Raw genomic sequence first — 19,432 nt, 5'->3', positions numbered from 1 at the left:
TTCTTTCTCTCGTTGTTGTTCAATTGCCAAGTTGTGTCCAACTCTTTGTGACCCCGTGGATTGCCTCATGCCAGGCTTCCCCCTGTCTCTCACCATCTCCCGGAGCTTGCCCATGTTCTTTCTCTCAAATAAAGATAAAAACAGTTGTCTAGCTCGTGAGACTTAAACAAGTTAGTCCATTATACTAAAAAGTTTCAAGAAGTTCTTGGCTCATCCTAAGAGTTCAGTAAGTGTTGGATTTTGTTTTCTGAATCCATTTCCATATTTATATCTTAAATGCTCTTATTGCTTGATAGATGAAATGTAGTTGTCCTCATGTGGCTTATGATTCCTTTTGAGGTCAGCAAGAGATGAGTAGTTCTAACTGTGAGGGGAATGCACTCCCGCTCTCTTAATGGAAACATAAAACCACATGTGTTATGCCTTGATTTCACAGTAGCCATCATTTTAAGGTGATGATTGTTGAGAGCTTTGCAGTGGTGACCTCAAGGACCAAACTTCTAAAACCTAATTAGAAGAGGATCACATTACATAAGGCTACCCTACTCCTTCCAATTTCCTGCATATTTACTTTTATCTCCTTTATGTTGTTGGTTTTGTTTGGGGAAGGGTATCCAGCCTTGATAAACTCCCTTCATAAAAGGGAGTCCATTTATCCCTTTGATAAAAGGCAGTCTAGCGTGCTGATTAAGATCTCAGACAGTGGAACCAACCCACAAGGGTTGCTGTTTTAACTCTGCCGCTTACTAGGCTCTGTGGCCAAGGGCAGTTGCTCATATTCCCAGTTTCCTCACCTATTATATAATAGTGTTTCTCTTAAAAATTTTGGTATAAATATTCAGTGAGTTAATAAATGTAAAGCACTCAGAATTGTCCTGGAAATAAAAGTATGTTTGTGCACTCATGCATACATATACATCTATATTTATTTCTGTTTCTATATTTATTTATATGTGTGTATATGTATTTTTATACACACAGTTTTTAAGACCATAAATTCATAATGAGATCTCTGATTCTAGTTCTGTACCACAGGGGTCATTCTAGCCTTCTCCCTTATTTGTAATTTTTTTCTCAAACTATGAGAAACCTGACTCTCATTATCTGCAATATATTCACTTATTTGTGCAACCTGTAAGGTAGTTTTGAAATTGTTGCCTCACACCCCTGTAAGAAACAGGGGTACTAACTAAGAACACTGTTTGCATAGCTCAGTTTTGTCATGAGCCTTTCAGTATCCAGTCAAAATATTGTTTTCCAAAACTTATGTTCGTTCTTTTTTCCTCCACTCCCTTCAGTGTGGTCTTACTATTCATTTATAACAGTATTAGGTTGATTTGTTACCTTGTATTCCATTTGGGGTTCCCTTCACATCCTAGTGATTTTTGTTTGGGGTTTTGCTTAAATGTATATACAGTGAAATTCATTCTTGGTGTGTAGTCGTATATGTTTTCATAAAAACACAATTGTGATGCAGAACAGTTCTATCACCCCCTTGTGCTGCTGCTTTTGCATCAGCCCCTCTTCTAGCTTCCTGCTCTTGGCAGTCACTGATATATTTCCAGGTTCCTTCCACTGAGAGAGCCTAGTAGTAATACCCCAGCATTAGTGAGCACAGCTAGTGCCCACAGACTGGTTTCTGGATACCATTCTCCAATGAAAGGAACCACGACTAACTCTAAAAGTGATTGATTCTAGGAACTGAGGAAGGGAAAATATAGGATGAACCAAGTGTATCTTTGATAAGGCCAAAAAGTTAGGGAGTGCTCAGAAAGTATAGGATCACGTAATAAAGACATAGGAGCCAGCCTGAAAGAGCTCCAAATGGCCAAAGCTGAAACAATTTGAGCAAAAAAAGTAACTTACAGTAGTAATAAAATAAATAAGATGAATATCCAAGAGCCTTTTCCAATATAAATAGTTAAATAAATCAATACAGTGGAACAGCTGTTTTTTACAGAAGCACTCCAATTAATAAATGTAGAAAAATGAAGTAGAAAAATCAGTGGTTGAAGCATCTAAGCTGAAACAAGAATATTTGCATAGTCTCAAAAGTATTTTCCCCAAGAATTTATTAATTACGAAGGAAAAAGTATTAGGTTTACAATGGATTTCCCAGGCAAGAATACTGGAGTGGTTTGCCATTTCCTTCTCCAGGGGATCTTCCAGACCCAAGAATCGAACCCTCATCTCCTGCATTAGCAGGCAGAATCTTCACCACTGAGCCACCAGGAAAGCCTATATAATATATTTACCTATATCTCAGTGGATATGCTTATTTCTGTTTCCAAGTTCTTGGCAAGAACTTCATTGTAATCCCTAGTTGCAATCTAGATAGTTCATGTGGACCTTTTTCCTTAAAGAGAAATACCTAAGTAATATGCTAAACTTTGGCAGATAAACAAAAAAACTTGTTTTCTAAAGATTAGATTACATAGATCTCAGAGTTCACACTCTGTTGGCCTCCTGCCCTGCCAGTACCTCCTGTCTCCCAAATTTCTGTCTTGAGGCAAAGACATGGGCAGTTTAGAGACTTTGAGTCCTTATAGTTGTCAAGAGTCTTGGTACCAGATTGCTCAGCAGCTGGATGAGTCAGGACGATGTGTCTACAGGCTATCCCCTTTATCTTAGTATCTCTGACAATTCTCTAGGACTTTCATTGATACTAGGTATCACTGTACTGTCAATAATAGAATGATTTCTTTTCTTCCAAAGAGAAAGGCTTGGGACAATAAATAATTATACAGGTTATCTATATATAAAAGAGGAGTATTACCATGCCATTATCATTATTACTAATTTCTTTCCAGAGTAGCTATGCATATATCATCTAGACATTCAAACCAACTTTTATTGTTAATGATAAAATATAATTAATAATGAGGGGCATAGTAGAATATTACATGATTGAGGAGACTGTTAGTACTGTTGTCTAAGTATAGATATTCTGAATATGTCAACAAATGAGCAGGATGTCTTAAGTATATCCTAGAAGTACTTGGTTTTCATATAAAGATGGGAGTGAATTACTTGACAGTAAACTGGATGGTCACTTTTATCTTTTTATAAATAATGTTTGCATATGTGCTTGTGAGCATCAGCTTTATTCTCCACTAAAGTTAAAATAAGCATGATTAATTTTGTTACCCTAGGAAGGAATATTTGAGGAATTTTTATGACTACAGAGTGTAGGCTTAAACTAAAATTGGCTAATTCCTCAATTTCTCTAATAAATATTACTGGCTTTCACTGGTGATAACAGTGAAATAAGGATCAGTTTTGGATTTGGAAAACGTGGATTCAAACTTAGTTGCTTCTGCTCTCAAGAATCATTCAGTTTTAGGCAACAGAAGCCTGTTCAAACTAGCTTCAGGAGAAAGGAGGATTTATGGGAGATATGCAAGGGTATTTTCCAGAATCCAAGCCCAAGAACTGTTGCTGTATTGGAAACAGCTTTGTCCATCTCATTGGAAGTGAACTGTCCCTGCTTTTACCTCCACTTGTGCGGGCTTCTCCTCTCCTCTGCCCCTTTCCCGCCTTTTCTGCTTTACTGTGAACATGCGCTCCCAAGCCCTGGCCTCAACACCCGTCTTATTTTAAGCATTCAGCAAAGACTGACTTGGTTTTTCAGTGTACTAATTTCCAGTTTGTGAGAGAAAAGCTGATTGATTCAACTTAGATCAGGTAGATGCTGCTTGTCCACTCAGTTCTAGCTGACGGATAAGGAGCACTGGTCATGGTGGTACCTGGAGTTGTTTCTTCTGGTTCTTCTGGGTCTAGAGAAGGAGAACTTCTCCAAGAATGTGAGTACTATGAAGAAATGCTTGGTAGAAAATGGGTGGCATCTGTAGAATAATATGTATTACTTCTGTGGTCTTGGGTGGGTCACTTATCCTCGATGAATCTCAGTTTCCTCATCTTTGAAGTGAAATAATGATGGTCTCCCCCTCACTAGATATTGTGACAATCAGGTAAGACAGAATACATAAAAATTAGAAAGCTTTGTACCAGGGTTGGAAACAAAGTAAATAAGCTATTTAAACCACACACCATATATACTTTGCTGTGAATTAACAGGATCTATTTTATAAGTAATAACTTGTAGAATATTATGCTGAATGCCATTATAGTTAACTATAATAAAATTATTCCAATTAAAAACAGATTTGAATGGTATAGCTTTGCAGAAAACATTTTAATAGATTTAAAGTTTAATAACAGCATAAATTGTTTTAAAGCATAAAATTAGATACAGACTTTTACAAAGCAACAGTTTTCTGAGCTTCTAATATATATTAGGCCTTAGAGGGAACAAACAGGGATGCAAGTCTAGTAAGAAGTATTGGGCTTGTCGTTCTCAGGGAGCTTTTGTCAAAATGAGAAATATGTATACCAGGAGAAAATGATAAAATAGTAGACAGTGCATGATAAATGCGAATTAGACTATAGAACTTCATAAATTAGATCATTGAAGGCTGTCAAGGTCAAGGAAAGCTTTCTAGAAGAAGCTGGGATTTCAGACATGAATAGAATCAAATAAGGAAGCTCAAAGAAAGTAAGTACTTCAGGTAATAAAATACAGAGTCTATGAGTTAACTGCTTGGAGTAGAATTTTTTAATAGGAAAATATGTTGAGGCCAAGGCTTCATGGGCCTTGAATACAAGCTTGAGCAATTCAGGTGATATCCTGTGAGCTTTTGAATATTCTGCAACAAAGCAATTAATTACATTAGGAAGCAGTCTTTTAGGCAAAGAAATTTCCCTAGTGCCAGTAAACAAAGAGCTTGAAAAGAGTCTGGTGGCCTCATCTCTTGATGCCCATGCCTCCTGCCAAAAAAAAAAAAAAAAAAGAAATAGTGCAAACATTTTTATGATGGGAATGCCAATAGCCACCTAAAGAAAATACGTTTCACTTTATGTATTCCAATTCTGCCCATTTTCCTTAACCATACATTGTTTTTCAAAGTGTTATATCCCGTTTTGACGTTCTTGATCTATTATGTCTCCAGTTTAAGGCCAGAATAAAACTAATTTCAGTAGATTTTACTATGTTAGAGCAGTAAGAATATTTAGGGAAAGATTATACAACATAAGTACTTACCAAACTTCATGTAGATTCATTTTGGGTGGATACACTTTGACAATGTGGTATTCCTGGATCATGTGAGCTCTTATCTGGCACTGAGCTCATGGGGGGACCTTGTAAGTACTGTGGAACTTTAAGTGGTACATACCTGAGCTTTTCCCAGTGTTGCTGTTAGTCAGCTGTTTCATCTGGGCAATGTCAGGGTTGAGGAACAGCCAGTGCTTTTTCCTAGGCTCATATTGGCTGTGCCCACATGGGTTGTCCAGTGCCCACCACTGCTACCACCACCATAATCAGGGTGTAAATGGGGCTTGCCTGACCCCAATTTTCTTCATTTGTGACCACATGTAATGGTCTTAGCCCTTTAAAGATAAATTAAGTCTGTCATAATTTCTGAAAAAAATTGTTAGAGGTGAGGTGGGGTTGGTTAACACAAAAATGGCAACAGAATTTTCTTTTATCTTATTCTGATGTGTTTTTCAGCCACTTCTTTAAGCCTCTTGTGTGATGTGATAATGCTTTACTTTACATTTTGTTTGTCAAGAGGGTTTGATCAGACGCAAGGGAGTCTGCCCCAGATGGGAAGCTAGAACTGCCAGCCTCCCTTGCCCTGCCCCTGCTCGGGGAATAGCCATAACGAGGCTGCCTAATGGGACTGGTTTGATCTGAGCAAGTGACCTTAGCAAGGGGTGGGGGGTGCGCTGAAGAAGGCTGGCCTATAGCTGGGATCAAGGGACATGACCACACTGCAGATATGGAACCCTCCGCCCAGGGCACACGAGAAAACCAAACCGCAGGAGGAAGGAGGGAGGGACACGTGTGAACACATGAGGACTCACAAGCCATCCCAGACATGGAAGGGCAGTACTGGAGACCGCAGGTGACCTGCAGCCAGGCACCCAGCGCAGAGAGCATCGTGGCAGAGCAGGTGGCTCTGAGCCGGACTCAGGCGTGTGGGACAGTGTGGGAAGAGCTATACCAAAGCAATTCTTTCCATCAATCAGGGACAATATATCTTCATATGTACACATCCTCTTTAAGAGGAAGATCTACCCCACCATCTGGTGGCTGTTCCAGGATGGTTTCTGCCGAAAGATACCTTCATTGTGGGCTACACCCACTCCCACTTCACAGTGGCCAACATCCGCATGCAGAGCGAGCCATTCATCAAAGCTACCCCAGAGAAGGAGCCCAAGCTGGAGGAGTTCTTCGCCCACAACTCCTACATGGCCAGCCAGTATGATGACATGGCTTCCTAGGAGCACCTCAACACTGGCATGAACGCCCTCCACCAGGGCCTGCAAGCCAATGCCTCTTCTACCTGGCCTTGTCCCCCAGCGGCTATGGGACTGTCACCAAGAATATCCATGACACCTGCGTGAGCCAGACAGAACCGTATCATCATGGAGAAGCTCTTTGGGAGGGACCTGCAGATTTCCAACCAGCAGTTTGACCATGCAGCCTCCCTGTTTTGTGAGAACCAGATCTACTGCATCGACCACTACCTGGGCAAGGAGGTGGTCCAGAACCTCATGGTGCTGAGGTTTTGTCAACAGGATCTTCAGGCCCCATCTGGAACTGTGAAAACATTGCCTGCATGGAGCCTTCAAGGAGCCATTTGGCACTGAAGGCCGGTGGAGCTACTTCAGTGAATTTGGGATCATCTGGGAGGTGATGCAACATCCCCTCCTCCAGATCCTGTGTCTGGTGGCCATGGAGAAGCCCGCCTCCACCAATTCAGATGACATCCGTGATGATAAAGTCAAGATGTTGAAATGTATCTCAGAGGTGCAGGTGAGCAATGTGGTCCTGAGCCAATATATGGAGAACCCCACCGAAGAAGGTGAGGCCACCAGAGGGTACTGGAGGACCCCAGGGTGCCCCGTGGGTCCACCACTGACACCTTTGCGGCTTTTATATTCTCCGTGGGGAATGAGAGGTGGGACAGGCTGCCCTTCATACTGTGCTGGGACAGAGCCCTGAATTAGCACAAGACTGAGGTGTGTCTGTAGTTCCTAAACATGGCTGGTGATGTCTTCTAGCAGCAATGCAAACACAATGAACTGGTAATCCATGTGCAGCCCAAGGATGCCGTGTATGCCAAGGTGATGACTAAGAAGCCTGGCATGTTCTTCAACCCTGAGGAGTCAGAGCTGGACCTGACCTCCAGGAACAAATACAAGAACGTGAAGCTCCCTGATGCATATGAGCATGCCTCATCCTGGACGTCTTCAGTGGAAGCCAGATGCACTTTGTGCACAGTGACGAGCTCCAGCAGGCCAGGCACATCTTTACCCCACTGCTGCACCAGATCGATCGCGAGATTCCCCAGCCCATCCCCTACATCTGTGGTAGCCCAGGCCCCACAGAGGCCGATGAGCTGATGAAGAAAGTGGGCTTCCAGTACAAAGGGACTGACAAGTGGGTGAACACCACATGCTCTGAGCACTGAGCACCTGGTCCCTACCCCAGCCTACCTTGGCCTGTCTCTCTGTCCTTCCCACTGTCAGACCCCATTTCAGGAGGACTTTGAGACCATAACCCTCAGCCTTACAATACTGGTTCTGGGCTCTGGCCATGCTGTGCCATGGCTGCCTTCGGCCCGGTTACATTCTTCAACCACGAGTGCTGGAGAATCACACTGTGACCATCCCCAGCGACCAGTGAGCCAGCTTCTGTCCACAAAACTGAGTCCCAGTGGAAGGAAAAAGAGTGGCTCTTCGTCTGTCCTGGCTCTTTCCAGATGACTGGAGTTAGAGGTCCATACGGAGGGGCAGTGAGAGGCCTCAGTGGGCCATGGCTATCAGCAGGCTCCTCGGAACTCAGGAGGAAGGCCCAGTTACTTCTGCACCACCAGCCTCAGTGCCATTCGATATTCCTGGTCACCCCTGGAAGGAACTTCCAGGCTACCCAGCACCCGCCCCCCCATGTCTTGGCTTCCTCAAGTGTCCCCCCTCGAATGTCCTCCCCACTGGAAACCAAGCAGTAGGTGGGATGCCCCACCTCAGTCCCCTGTCATTAAACCAGCAAATAGGAATTTTAAAAAAGTATTTGATCATATGTCAGTGCCCTGGATTGAGAGGCTAAATCTTACATCCAGGGATTGTGAGAGAAGGAGGGAAGGACAGAAGAAAGAATGTGTGTATTATAACATGGATGGACCTAGAGAGCATTATGCTAAGTGAAGAGAAATCCTACATGATAGCACTTATATGTGGAATCTAAAAAAGAAAACAAATGAACAAACATAATCAGTCATAGATACAGAAAACAGGTGGTTGCTAAGAGGGAAGGGGCTTGGGAAGAGCAGAGAAAAATAAATGAGGGAGATTGAGGTACTAACTTTCAGTTAACAAATTAATCACAGGTATGAAATGTAGTGTGGGGTATATAGACAATAACTATGTAATACTGTTGTATGGTGACAGATGATAGCTAGACTTATCATAGTGATCTTTTTGAAATGTACAGAAATCAAATCACTGTTGTGTAACAGGAACTAACATAGTGTTGTGGGTCAGTTACACTGCAGAAACAGACAAGTTCATAGAAAAAGAGATCAGGTTTGTGATCACCAGAGGCCAAGGTGGGTTGGAAGGAGATCATCTGAAGGCAGTCAAAACTCTGAGTTTTAAGTACTTAATAGGGATATAATGTGTTGTGCAACGTGACAAGATAACACTGCTATACAATGTAAGTCAAAGTTGTTAAGAGTAAATCGTAAAAGTTCTAATCACAAGGAAAAAAACTGTATTTAATGTGTCTATAAGAAATGGTAGATGTTTACTAAACCTATTGTGATTATCATTTCATAATCTATATAAGTCAAATCATTATGTTGTGTACCTTATATGTTGTGTGTCAATTATATCTCAGTATAACTGGGCAGGGGGAGATGTGTTTTACAAGGAGGCTATTCCTTATTCCGAATGCTGGAATCATCTAAGAGTCTGCAATATTTATTACAGCTGAGATAAGTCATTCTATACTTTAAAAAAAAAAAAAATCAAAGGAAAGGATGGTGGGTCACAATCACAAAGACTTTTCAGTGACTCATTGTACTGTTTCTGTAATTACCCTGTCCCTTAGGTTTGTCCTTCCTGCTCAATCCTTCTTTTCCCCCTAGGAGGGGTATCATTTAGGAAGATTAATTCAGTCCTGCTGGGCATAGCATCAACTTCAAAATAGAATACTAATTTATACATATATGTAACATTCATTTGGAGGTTGATCACACAATTTGTTTGTGGCCACACAGTATCCTAAGTTTTTCAAATTTTTAAGAATTTTGAATTTATTAGTATAATATAGCTTTTCTTCTAATGCCATAGAAAATGGAATTTCATATTTTCCAGATGTTGTCAGGGCAATTTGAAAAATGATTCAGTGAATTAAAGTTGTAGTAGAGACTTAATTAAACTGTAGAACAATTATTTTGAGTAAGAGCATGAATATTCAGCCTGTTTTATTACTTTTATTTTTCTGAGGGTCAGGGACAACCAATTGCCAGTTTATATGTATCTGCAAGCATGAAACAAGAACAAAATAAAACCTGAAAGAGTAAATGAGTGTTAAATGCTTTATCTTAGGATATTGTCTATATGGTCATGTTGTTATGGTAATTCTGATGTGGGACTAATTTCATGATTCAGATGGGATACTTGAAGTTTAATCAGCATAAATGGTGTGTGGCCTATTGTTTCCTCTAAGTAGAAAACAACTTTTCTGTGCAAAGTGCTGTAATTCTTCAGTTATTTTCCAGTTCAAGGTTAACCTTAGGATTTACATCTTTGCTGTTTTACTGTTATTTAGGCATATTCAAAACATGAGTGAGATCAAGACTGATGTCGGACGAGCTCGAGCATGGATAAGATTGTCTCTAGAAAAGAAGCTCTTGTCCCAGCATCTCAAGCAGTTGCTCTCTAATCAGCTGCTCACAAAGTAAGAGGTGGCCTCGAGGCATTTCTGTTTCCCTGATCTGTGTGCTTAGGAAATAAACTGCATAGACTGACAGGCTGCCTTCTTCAGCACGAGCTGTTCACTCCTGTGCACATGCTCTCTTCCTTTCTAACAGGCACATGTTTCAGAAACTCTGTGTCAGGACCTTCTATTTGATTATATATGGGAGGGTACAGATTTCATAGCCAGAGGCAGATGGTGCTACCTTTTTCAGAAAAAAAAAGCTGAGTAGTCCCACAGGTTGATGGTAACATCCAAAAAGTGAAGTCACTCAGTCGTGTCCAACTCTCTGCGACCCCATGGACTATACAGTCCATGGAATTCTCCAGGCCAGATACTGGAATGGGTAGTCTTTCCCTTCTCCAGGGGATCTTCCCAACCAAGGGATTGAACCCAGTTTTCCCATATTGTAGGCGGATTCTTTACCAGTTGAGCCACAGGGAAGCTTTACCAGCTGAACCACAAGGGAAATATCCAAAAGATGGGTTGAATTTATGTAAACCTTGTATCATATTGTGAAGATCACAACAAAACCAGGAGTAGCAAAAAAATTAAAGGGTCCACAGTAAAGAGCTTCTCTGAGAGTCTTACCAGTACTTACATTTAGTAGTGTAGAGTCAGTAAACCAGTCAAGTGCATATTAGTTAATTATTAACAGTTTTGATTGATTCCCTTTACTCCATCAGAAAGCTTGGATGAAATGCATCATCCAGATAATACGTATAGTAGAATTAATTTGAAAATTAAGGGCTTTGGGGTTCTCTAGAGCAAAGGCATGCAAAGGATTCAGCAAAGACCTCAAACACGACAGTTTTGGAATCCCACCATAACCCAATTCTTTTTGTGATTGGAGTTAGTTATCCCTTGGAGCATTTTAGGATGAGTCTTAATATCCAAAGAATGGGTTAGATAAAGAGTACCTGACCTTCTCCTCTTAAAACTGAGTACACTCCCCACACCTTATCCCTGCTGATAAGTCTTCTGCCCTTTGTGGCCAAAGTACAAAGCAGAAAATGATAATCGTTTAAAAATCTTACTACATAAAGGTAACTACTAAGTATCTTACATGTTTTCTATTGTACTTTCTTCTATGCATGTTCTTTTAGTTAAGATTATACTGTATTTGCAATTCAGCTCACCCTTTTTTCAGGTTAATATTATATCATAACATTTTATATGTCATAAAGTCTCTGAAATCTGAATGGCTGTGTTCAAATACTGCCTTTACTGTTTACTATTTGAATGGCCTTAGGCAAGATCCTTAACTTCATTTTATCACTTTTCCTTATCTATAAAAGGAGAATGCTAATAGACTTACCTCTCCTGTGATCACAAGGACTAGATATATTAATAACTATGAAATACTTGGGAAATGCTTAAATGTAAGTGCTTAATAAAAAGTTACTGTTTTAGGGAGCAGTAGTTTTTTTCTTACTCAGTTAAAATTCAATCCTTATTTGAAATGAAACATCTGAAACACAGAGTGGTTTAAATTTTCCAGAAAGATACCTTCCAAATGCTATAATATAGATGATTATAACTAGTCAATATTTTTTAAAATTTATCTTTAGTTAATGCAGTGTCCTTCAGCCATGAGATGAGAAAAAAAAATCCACCATAGGCTATTAATAGCAGATGTGAGGAGTAGTAGTTTTGTTATTGTTAAAACTCTTCTTAAACTTTATTTTTTTAACAAATTTTTAACAATTTGTTTTTAGCTGCACTGAGTCTTCCTCCTGCATGCTGGCTTTCTCTAGTTGCCATGAGCAGGGGGCTACTCCGCAGTTGGGGTGCATGGGCTTCTCCCTGCTGTTGCTTCTCTTGTTGCGGCTTGCAGGCTCTAGAGCTCAGGCTCAGTAGTTGTGGCGCCTGTGCTTAGTTGTGCCGTAACATGTGATATCTTCTCAGACCCAGGGATTGAAGCTCTGTTCCCTGAGTTGGCAGGTGGATTCTTATCCAGTGTATCACTAGGAAAGTCCTAAACTTTATTTTAAATTAGTATACTATGATATATTGGGTTAGCCAAAAAGTTTGTTTGGTTTTTCTGTACCATCCTTTGGAAAAACCTGAATGAACTTTTTGGCCAACTCAGTATTTTTTATTTTTTACAAATAATATTCAAGTGGACATTTGTGAGTAAATCTTTGCCATTTCATATTATATCCTTAGGACTGAGTCCTTAAAATAAAATTAATAAGTCAAAGAATAATTATTTTTTAATTACTTAAATACTACCAACAAATTGCTTTTCTGAAATTTTCGGAAGATTTTGACTTTCTATTATTCACTGCCACCCCCCCACACCCCCATCTGCACTGATCATTAATTTTAAATATATTACTTTGATAGACAAAATGAATTCACAGGAGGTTGTTTCTTTAATTACTAAGTAGGTTAAAATATTAATGTATATACATTCATTTTTATGAATTGTTCTTTCTAGATTGAAGTTTCTACTCATAGTTTGTCTAAGAGGAAGTATTTTTTTAGCGGAAGACATAAGAAAAAATACACTATACTATTACTTTGTGTTTGTCTTATCCTTTCCTAGGAAACTTTATAAACGTTATGCTTTTCTCCGTTGTGAAGAAGAAAGAGAACAATTTCTTTACCATCTTCTTTCCCTCAATGCTGTGGACTATTTCTGCTTCACCAGTGTCTTCACCACTATCAGTAAGTCTGGAGAAGTGAATGTTAAGTGAAGTGCTGCTCAGATGACTAATGGAATAAGAGTTTATATTTTTAAAAGTGAGACATACCACAGTTCAGTGAGGCAGACACTGTAACATCCACCCCTCCCCCCCACCCTCCTTGCCCTACCCCATCTCCATTTAGCAATAAAGGTTATGCCCCAGCAGCCCCACCTCCTGAAGACAACCCTCGGCTATTTGGGGAATGTCTCACCAAAGAAAACGACCTTCCCTGAGGCTGTCTGTCCTACTAAAGCCAGTCAGGATCCCTGCCTGATCCCTGGGCTGCCCCAGAACTCATTGTGGTATCAGCTGAGGACTCACCACATCAGAGCTCAGTTTCTGCCTCAGCCCACCCTTTCTTCCTCACATGTTGAACCCAGAAGCAGCATTCTTCATGCTAATTTCTGACTCAGAGTCTGCTTACCAAAGAAACCCATCCTGCAGTAGGAAATGGGGTGGATGTGAAGAGGAATCGTTTATTGAGCAAACATTGCAGTGTCTTATCTGAAACCGATAAATTCAAAGAATCAGTATATGATAATAATAAACATGTAACTGAACAGCCATGAAATTAAAAGATGCTTGCTCCTTGAAGAAAAGCTATTACCAACCTAGACAGCATATTAAAAAGCAGAGATATTACTTTGCCAACAAAGGTCTGTCAGTCAAAGCTAATGGTTTTTCCAGTGGTCCTGTGTGGATATGCATGTTGGACCATAAAGAAAGCTGAGCACTGAATTGATGCTTTAGGACTGTGGTGAAGACTCTTGAGAGTCCCTGGCACTGCAAGGAGATCAAACCAGTCAACCCTAAAGGAAATCAGTCCTGAATATTCATCGGAAGGACTGATGCTAAAGCTGAAACTCAATACTTTGGCCACTTGTTGTGAAGAACTGACTCACTGGAAAAGACCCTAGTGCTGGGAAAGATTGAAGGCAGGAGGAAAAGGGGACGACAGAGGATGAAATGGTTGGATGACACCACCAACTCGATGGACATGAGTTTGAGCAAGCTCCAGGGACAGGAAAGCCTGGTGTGCTGCAGTCCATGAGGTTGCAAAGAGTTGGACAGGACTAAGCAACTGAACTGAACTCATATTAAACTTTGATGATTCAGAAAGACTTCAGAATCTTGCTGAATGTTGCAGATGTTAATGACCCAGATAACCACGATGGTGTGGTCACTTACCTAGAGCCAGACATCCTGGAGTGTGAAATCAAGTGGGCCTTAGGAAATGTGACTACAAATATAAGCTAGTGGAGGTGACGGAATTCCAGCTGAGCTATTTTGGATCCTAAAGGATGATGCTTTGAAAGTGCTGCATTCAATATGCCAACAGATTCAAAAAATTCTGTAGCAGCCACAAAACTGGAAAAGGTCCATTTTCATTCCAACCCCAAAGAATAGCAGTGCCAAAGAATGTTCAAACTACCATACAGTTGCACTAATTTCGAATGCTAGTAAGGTGATGCTCAAAATCCTTCAAGCTAGACTTCAACAGTACGTGAACTGCGAACTTCTAGATGTACAAGCTGGGTTTAGAAAAGGCAGAGGAACCAGAGATCAAATTGCCATAGAAAAAGCTGGATTATAGAGAAAGCAAAGGAATTAAAAAAAAAAAAATCTACTTCTGCTTCACTGACTACACTAAAGCCTTTGTGTGGATCACAACAAACTGTGGAAAATTCTTCAAGAGATGGGAAGGCCAGACCACCTTACTTGTCTCCTGAGAAACCTGTATGTGGCTCAAGAAGCAACAGTTAGAAACTTACATGGAACAACTGACTGGTTTAAAATTGGGAAAGAAGTAAGACAGGGTGGTAAATTGTCACCCTGTTTATTTAACTTCTATAACTTCTTGTATGGAAGTTAATGTCTGACTGGATGAATAAGCTGGAATCAAGATTGCCAGGAGAAATATCAATAAACTCAGATATGCAGATGATAACCACTCTAATGGCAGAAAGTAAAGTTAATCTAAAGAGCCTCTTGATGAAGGTGAAAGAGGAGAGTGAAGAAGCTGTCTTAAACCTCAGCATTCAAAAAACTAATATCATGGCATCTAGTCCCATCACTTCATGGCAAATACAAGGGGGAAAAGTGGAAGCAATGACAGATTTTATTTTCTTGGGTTCCAAAATCACTGAGAACAGTGAATACAGCCGTGAAATTAAAGTGCTTGCTCCATGGAAGGAGAGCTATGACAAATGTAGACAGCGTCTTCAAAAGCAGAGACATCACTCTTCTGACAAAGGCCCGTATATTCAAAGCTATGGTTTTTCCAGTAGTCATGTATAGATGTGAGAGTTGGACCTTAAAGAAGACTGAGCACCAAGGAACTGATGCTTTCAAATTGTGGTGTTAAGAAGACTCTTGAGAGTCCCTTGGACTGCAAGGAGATCAAACCAGTTGATATAAAGGAAATTGGCCTTGAATATTCACTGCGAGGACTAATGCTGAAGTTGAAACTCCAATACTTTGGCCACTTGATGCAGAGTCAGCTCATTGGAAAAGACCCTGATGCTGGGAAAGATTGAAGTCAAAAGCAAAATGAGGATGTGGTGGTTAAATAGCTTCACTGATTCTGAATGCTAATGGACATGAATTTGAGCAAACTCTGGGAGATAGTGAAGGACAGGGAAACCTGACATGCTACAGTCCATGGGGGTCAAAAAGAGTCAGACACAGATGGGTTTTTGATAAACTAAATTATCGCATTTATTCTGTTGCATTGGTCCCCTCCCCTACTTTGGAGAATTTTTACTTGTATCAGTTAGGAGTTATTTTCAGTTGCAAATATCAGAAAACAATGGTTTAAACAAATCGGTAGTTTTGTTTTTCTTACACAGTGAGAAGTCTTGAGGTAGGCAGTCTGCAGTGCTATCACGGACCCAAGCTCTGTGACAGTAGTCAGTGTGTGCTAATCACCTACCTCATGGTCACAAGATGGCTGTTCTCAGTCTGCCCTCCAGCCTGAAGAAGGAAGCAGTGCCAAGGAAGAGGGATCAGAATCTGTGCCAGAAAAACATAGTTTTCTAAGAAATTTCAATAAATATAACCAGTATTTCACTGGGCAGAGTTCACTGGGCAGGTTTTGGTCTTCTAAGGCTCTGGTAGAGGCAGACAAGGAAAATGGAGTTAGAATGGTTATTAGGCTAAGCTGTAATATCTGTCAAGATAGTGTTAGTTAATTAGAAGCTAAGGTGTTATATACAATTTTGAAAGAGAAGAAATTGCAGAGGGAGTTAGGACTCCTAGGCTCCTCCCCATATCTGCAGATTTCTCTTTATCCATGTAACTCTTACAACTAGGGAATTGAAATACTTCATGAAATAAATATTCTGAGTTTAATAATAATACTCTTTTTCTGCTTTATGAAATCATTGTTGTGTATCTGTGAGCCCTTTGCAGCCAACAGAACTGCTGACCCTAAACAAGCCTTTTTCTGCAGCTTTTCTAATCCTGTCAGTGAAAGAAATAAGTAGCCTCTGGCACCTAAAATAACATCTTGCACTAACCTCTTCTGCTTTCAGTTTCAAAAATCGTTTGATTCTCATGATTATTAAGCCATGAAAATATGGCCTTTTTCTCTGACATTTTCCTTTCCTTCAGCCAAAATGAAAGAACAGAAAGAGGGTTTATTCCGTCAACAGAAAGGAAGCCCTCTATGTAAAATTAGAGAAATGAACCATTTATCCCATTCATTTTGCTCGTCTAAGAGCACCCTGAAACATGAACCCCTGTTGTGAGGCAGTATCTGAGCCCCTTGTCCAGTGACTGTTTTTAATCCTACGTGTAGTTCTTTCAAAGACGACTTTTTAATAGTTCTCTTGTGACTGGATAAAGAGTATACCAACCAAAATATTGATTCTAGCCTGCTTTTTTAAAAAAAGTATGGCTCTGAGGGATAAAAATATGCTAATATGTTTGAGCCGTCCTCATTTTTTCAAGGAAAGGGAGGTATGTGGAATGCCTGTGGTTTCCACATTTGAGCAAAGGATGGTGTTTGGCCAGTGACATCTAGTGGCCTGCCTTTGAAGAGCCTTCAAAGGGAACGATTTCACACAGATTCCTTTCCGCATCCTGATTCTCTTCCTGAGGCACCTCTTGCCCTAGACCCCCCTTTCCAAGTTGTAGCTAGTAGACTTCATATTACAACTAGAATGGAGGTACTGTTGTTTATTATTGGCTTTGCATATTGGACTGTTAACACTGGGATGAGAAAGTTCTGAAGTGCAGTGTTGTGAAGCATTGCCCAAGAAAATCAGCAACAAGTAGATACTATGCAAGTAGTCACCTATGCAAGAAGTCACCACCTTCTTTATATGAAACCATGCCAGTAACCATGCTCATTTGTACTCCATTTTGGAACAAAATGAATAAAAACATCAAAGCAATGAAACTACTACACCGTCACTGTTTATGTCCTCAGGTATTCTGGTGCTAATGCCTGACGTTGTTTATAAAATGTAGTGCTGATGATAAGTATGCCATGTTACGCGTATGAGAGTTGGACCATAAGAAGGCTGAGTGCTAAAGAATTGGTGCTTTCCAATTGTGGTGCTGGAAAAGACTCTTGAGAGTCCGTTGGACTGCATGGAGATCAAATCAGTCAATCCTAAAGGGAATCAACCCTGAATATTTTTTGAAAGGACTGTTGCTGCAGCTGAAGCTCCAATGCTTTGGCCACATCATGCGAATAGCCAACTCATTGAAAAAGACCTTGATACTGAGAAAGATTGAAGGCAAAAGGATAAGAGGGCAACAGAGGTTGAGATGGTTAGATAGTTATCACCGACTCAATGTATAAGAATTTGAGCAAACTCCAGGTAATAGTGAAGGACAGAGGAGCCTGGTGTGCTGCAGTCCATGGGGGTTGCAAAGAGTCAGATAGAATTTAGCAACTGAACAACAACAATGCCATGTATACATAATGATGTATAAGTATGGAAACTAATAGACGTATTGGGACTTGTGGCTTATAAACCAGACCTCATCTTTCTAGACTAGAGGAGGTTATGATCTCATCCTGTTGCTTAAGTACATCTTGATAGATCATTAAAAATCAAATTATCTGTGAAAGCCAACAGAATTCTGAATATATATTTGTTTTCTTCAGGAGAACTTCATTGTAATTTTGTATTAATTTCAGCATTTTCCTTTCAGTGATTCCATATAGGTCAGTGATCATTCCCATCAAAAAGCTGAGCAACGCGATCATCACATCGAACCCTTGGATCTGTGTATCAGGAGAATTAGGAGACACGGGAGTAATGCAGATTCCCAAAAACCTCCTCGAAATGACTTTTGAAGTAGGTTCAATTAATTGCTTTCTTAGCACAAAGTGTCATACATAATTCTACACAATGCCAGTTTCAATTTTGCATTTTTCTCTGAGTCAAATAATACAAAGGGGTAATTAAGCATGCAGGATCATTTAGGGGATTATATACCTGAAGTCTTGAACACATGAATTTGTTTTGCATTTTTATTGTTATTTTAATTGTTAAGCTGTGTATTTCTACTTGTAGTGGTGCACTGTGGGGCTTTGCCAGGTCCTTTTCCATAATTCCCAACACGTGTTGTAGAACCTGGCATGTAGAGAACATTCAGGTGAATGCTTTCCCCACAGTGGTTCTCCTCCAACCTGTAAATTCACCCTGCCTGAACCTGGACAAAGGGAACGGGAGCTGCTGTTCATGCTTTGGCCTTTAGACCACATGGTGATATTTATAAAGTGATCTTGTGAAAATACCTCTCACTATGATAGTCAGTTTTCAGGTCTTACCTGGTAAGGTAGTCCCATACTTTTGAGCCCACATGCTGGTTGATCCTGGCATGCAAAAAGGAGACAAACACCTGTTCTCCTTTCAGAAGGGAAGTGATACTAACTGAACGTTCTGTTCCTGGGGTCTAGGAATGGCAGTTTCCACTCAGAGTCATGACACTGCCCAAGAGCTTATTTTGACACTATCTATCCAGTGGGCTCACAGCTATCCGTATATAAAAGATTAAAATCCTTCGCTTTTCTTTGACTACCAAGTACAGAGCATAAACTGCATCATAAGTTCCATCATTGCTGTTTCCAGACTCTCACATCTGCCTGATTCTTTCCATCTCTGCTGCCACAACTAATTCAAGATGCCCTCCTCCATCACCTAGATCACTGTAATTCAAAGATGTCAAGTGCTTTGAGAACTCATAGCTTTGAGGTTCCCAGCTATACATAGTCAGTTGGGGTCTGTGATCTTTCATCAGAATTTCTAAGTCAGAATTTTGTTGACATATATTTTTACCATTTCTATTATCATCACTTTCTTTTGTACTTATGCACAAAGGGTCAGGAACGATGCTGATAACTATGCTTTTTTTTTTTTAACAGTAGCTTCAGAGACTTCTAGATGATGTTTGAGGTCAGTTCTACCTTAGTATTTATTAAAGCAGGGAAAGTTGGTGATTTTTTATGTCTATAATTATTTTTCTGACCTCTCTATAACTAACTCTAAATAGCATCCTTTCCCATTTTTTGAAATTCTTCTCATCCTTCAAAGGAACAAATCTACTGACTCGATGTTTCTCAATTCTCCAGTTGGAAATCATTGTTCCTTTCCAAGTGTTCTTCAAGCACCTGTTTACATATCTACTCTCAGACATTGTGTCATCCCTCTCATTTAATAATGTTCCTAACCAACAA

At 40.1% G+C, this 19,432-nt stretch overlaps 1 protein-coding gene, 1 long non-coding RNA gene and 1 pseudogene across 4 annotated transcripts in view; 2 read left to right on the top strand and 1 right to left on the bottom strand.

Annotated features, from left to right (window-relative positions):
• The window catches only part of DENND5B (DENN domain containing 5B), a 219,297-nt gene that overhangs the window by 187,080 nt on the left and 12,785 nt on the right, over nt 1-19,432 (top strand). For all 3 annotated transcript variants that reach the window (XM_020879840.2, XM_070453894.1, XM_070453895.1), the window contains 3 exons: nt 9,899-10,027; nt 12,597-12,718; nt 17,905-18,050. In XM_020879840.2, coding sequence (XP_020735499.1) covers nt 9,899-10,027; nt 12,597-12,718; nt 17,905-18,050 — 397 coding nt within the window. The remainder of the gene's footprint in view (nt 1-9,898; nt 10,028-12,596; nt 12,719-17,904; nt 18,051-19,432) is intronic.
• The window catches only part of LOC139030620 (uncharacterized), a 42,708-nt gene continuing 27,469 nt past the window's right edge, over nt 4,194-19,432 (bottom strand). The window contains exons 2-3 of the long non-coding RNA XR_011483012.1: nt 15,671-15,750; nt 4,194-4,827 (exon numbers count right to left, since the gene is read on the bottom strand). This is a non-coding gene — a long non-coding RNA (uncharacterized lncRNA). The remainder of the gene's footprint in view (nt 4,828-15,670; nt 15,751-19,432) is intronic.
• LOC110128836 (glucose-6-phosphate 1-dehydrogenase-like) lies at nt 4,803-9,892 on the top strand (annotated as a pseudogene).

Source organism: Odocoileus virginianus, chromosome 23, assembly GCF_023699985.2.
Source record: "Odocoileus virginianus isolate 20LAN1187 ecotype Illinois chromosome 23, Ovbor_1.2, whole genome shotgun sequence".
Classification (NCBI taxonomy): domain Eukaryota; kingdom Metazoa; phylum Chordata; class Mammalia; order Artiodactyla; family Cervidae; genus Odocoileus; species Odocoileus virginianus.
The sequence above is the reverse complement of the archived record's forward strand: the minus strand, read 5'-3'. Positions and strand labels throughout refer to the sequence as shown.